This window comes from Arachis ipaensis, chromosome B08 (assembly GCF_000816755.2).
Source record: "Arachis ipaensis cultivar K30076 chromosome B08, Araip1.1, whole genome shotgun sequence".
NCBI lineage: Eukaryota > Viridiplantae > Streptophyta > Magnoliopsida > Fabales > Fabaceae > Arachis > Arachis ipaensis.
Genome location: NC_029792.2, coordinates 64,274,273 through 64,276,807, shown reverse-complemented (window position 1 = coordinate 64,276,807; position 2,535 = coordinate 64,274,273). Strand labels below are relative to the sequence as shown.

At 37.7% G+C, this 2,535-nt stretch overlaps 1 protein-coding gene across 1 annotated transcript; it reads left to right on the top strand.

The window, feature by feature from the left end:
* Positions 586-1,336, top strand: LOC107611065 (MDIS1-interacting receptor like kinase 1-like). Its single transcript, XM_016313029.1, has 2 exons — positions 586-1,054; positions 1,188-1,336. Exons 1-2 carry the CDS (start codon positions 586-588, stop codon positions 1,334-1,336), a joined length of 618 nt encoding a protein of 205 aa, XP_016168515.1.

The window sequence follows — 2,535 nt, the reverse complement described above, 5'->3', positions numbered from 1 at the left end:
AATTAAAATTTAGGGTTCTCAAAATTAATTATAAGAGTATTTTAATCATTTTCTATAACAAAAGTATTGTAATCATTTTTTATAAAAAAAATATTAATTTAAACAAATTTAAAATTTGATTCATCGATTTTTTGGCCAAATCAATTTATCCGATCTAATTATAATGAAAATAATCTAGTTTAATTGATTACATATGTGAACTTATAATTGCTAAAAAATATCTTTAAAAAAAACGTTTTAGATATTTTTATCTAGGTGGCTCCCAAATTTTATAACATTATCGGTGTTCAAAATCCAGCTTGATTCAAAATTTGAAATATATTTTATAGGGTTTAAATTTGTTACTTTTATTCAACATAATTTTTGGATGGATAGTTTAATCTGGCCTTATAATCATGACTAAAATACACATTTTATAAATAAATTAATAATAAAATATTATATTTTATATTTTAATCAATATTTATAGAATGGTGTTACGTAAATTTTATAAATGGTCCTTGAGATTGACGAAATTATTCAATTTGGTTATTGAGGTTCTAATTGCACTATAATGGTCTTCCAGATTCAACTTCGGGCACCATAATGGCCCTTAGACATATTTCCAACGATGAGTCACCCATTTCAGTGATGACATGGCTACAGTGTGCCATGCTGGCACCTGCAACGACATTGTACCTTATTTGGTCCCTCCATCTCTATTTAACCCTAATTCTCTTTGCTCCTTCCTTTTTTATGGTAACTTCTAGTGCTTTTTCCTCTTTTTTGTCATTCTTCCTCGATCACAATAACCTCACCGAAGCTATCCCTGTCACCTTCAACGGTCTTAAGAACTTGAAGAGGTTGGAGCTTCTATCCAACAAGCTCCAGGGTTTGGTTCCTCCATACATGAGTCTCCTTAACAAACTTAATTATCTCCACGCTAGCGACAATTTTCTGATAGGAGAATTGTCAATGCTGGCTGCTGGCTTCCCAGGTTCTGATTTTGATGAGGAACAACAAATTGAGCAAAGTAATAAAACTAGGAGTGTTGAAAAACCTGCAGCATTTGCAGGTTTTGGCCGGATTTGAGTTCGAACAAGCTGAGTGGGCCAGTTCCTTTTGCTCTTTTCGAGCTTTCACCGCTGCAGCAATTAACGTAACGTTCTCTTTCAATGAGTTTTCTTCAGTGAAAAAATTTTTTGCAGGATTTGAGAAGAGCGGATTGATCGCGGTAGACATAAGCAACAATAAGCTTAGGGGTACTTTGCGATGGTTCATGGCGTGGATGCCTAAGCTTTCAGCATTATTGCTAGAGAACAATAAGTTGAGTGGCATGATACCAAGGGAATATTAATCATTGATATGAAGAAGAAGAAGAAGAATAAGAAGAAAAAAAAGGAGGAAGAAGACGAAGGAGAAGGTAACATTCACAAAGGGACCAATGAATGTTAGGGTTTAATAGAGAAGGAGGGACTAAATCGGGTACAAATTGTAATCTACACTATGAGAAAAATGTCCTGCCGGCACACTTTCTTCTTGTCACACTTTAAACGCGTAGCCAAAAGTGGTCAATGGTCACGCTTTTATGAGGGTGGCGACTGATTTATGATTTGGCCACGCTTTCTGGTGCACGAATTGTAACTCACACTTTTCACAACTCGTACCACTAACCAGCAAGTGCAATGGGTCGTCCAAGTAATACCTTACGTGAGTAAGGGTCGAATCCCACAGAAATTTTTGGCTTGAAGCAATCTATGGTTATCTTGTAATTCTTAGTCAGGATATCAATTATAATTATCAGTTTGGATTGCGAAAAATAAAAGAGCATGAATTAAATACTTGTTATGCAGTAATGGAGAATATGTTGGAGTTTTGGAGATGCTTTGTCTTCTGAATCTCTGCTTTCCCCCTGTCTTCTTCTTCACGCACGCAAGGTTCCTCCCATGGCAAGCTGTGTGTTGGTGATCACCATTGTTAATGGCTACCATCCGTCCTCTTAGTGAAAATGGTCCAAGTGCGCTGTCACCGCACGGCTAATCACCTGTCGGTTCTCACTCATGCTGGAATAGGATCCATTGATCCTTTTGCGTCTGTCACTACGCCCAACCCTTGTGAGTTTGAAGCTTGTCACAGTCATTCAATCCCTGAATCCTACTTGGATGGTAGCCTACTCCAGTTCCCTTACGAAACTTTCGTTATTGGGTTAGCCATACACTTCACATGTTTCTAGCGATTCACATGGCATTATCAAATGATACAAGTCTTAGATAAGGTCCGAGTCAAATAGCAATGATTCGAAGCACTTTACACTATTTCGGAAATCCAAGGAACAGATACAAGATTCGTCACCACAATAGGGGTAACCCCGCCGTTAACTACTTCAATTTTATAGTAAAATACATGCCCTTCTACCTCCACGCGGCATTGCTCCGTCAGGCTTTCGCCCATTACGGAAAATTCCCCACTGCTGCCTCCCGTAGGAGTCTGGGCACCACAGACAAGGTTTAGACTTTTCGAATTCTCAAGAATGCCGCCAATGGATTCTAGCTTATA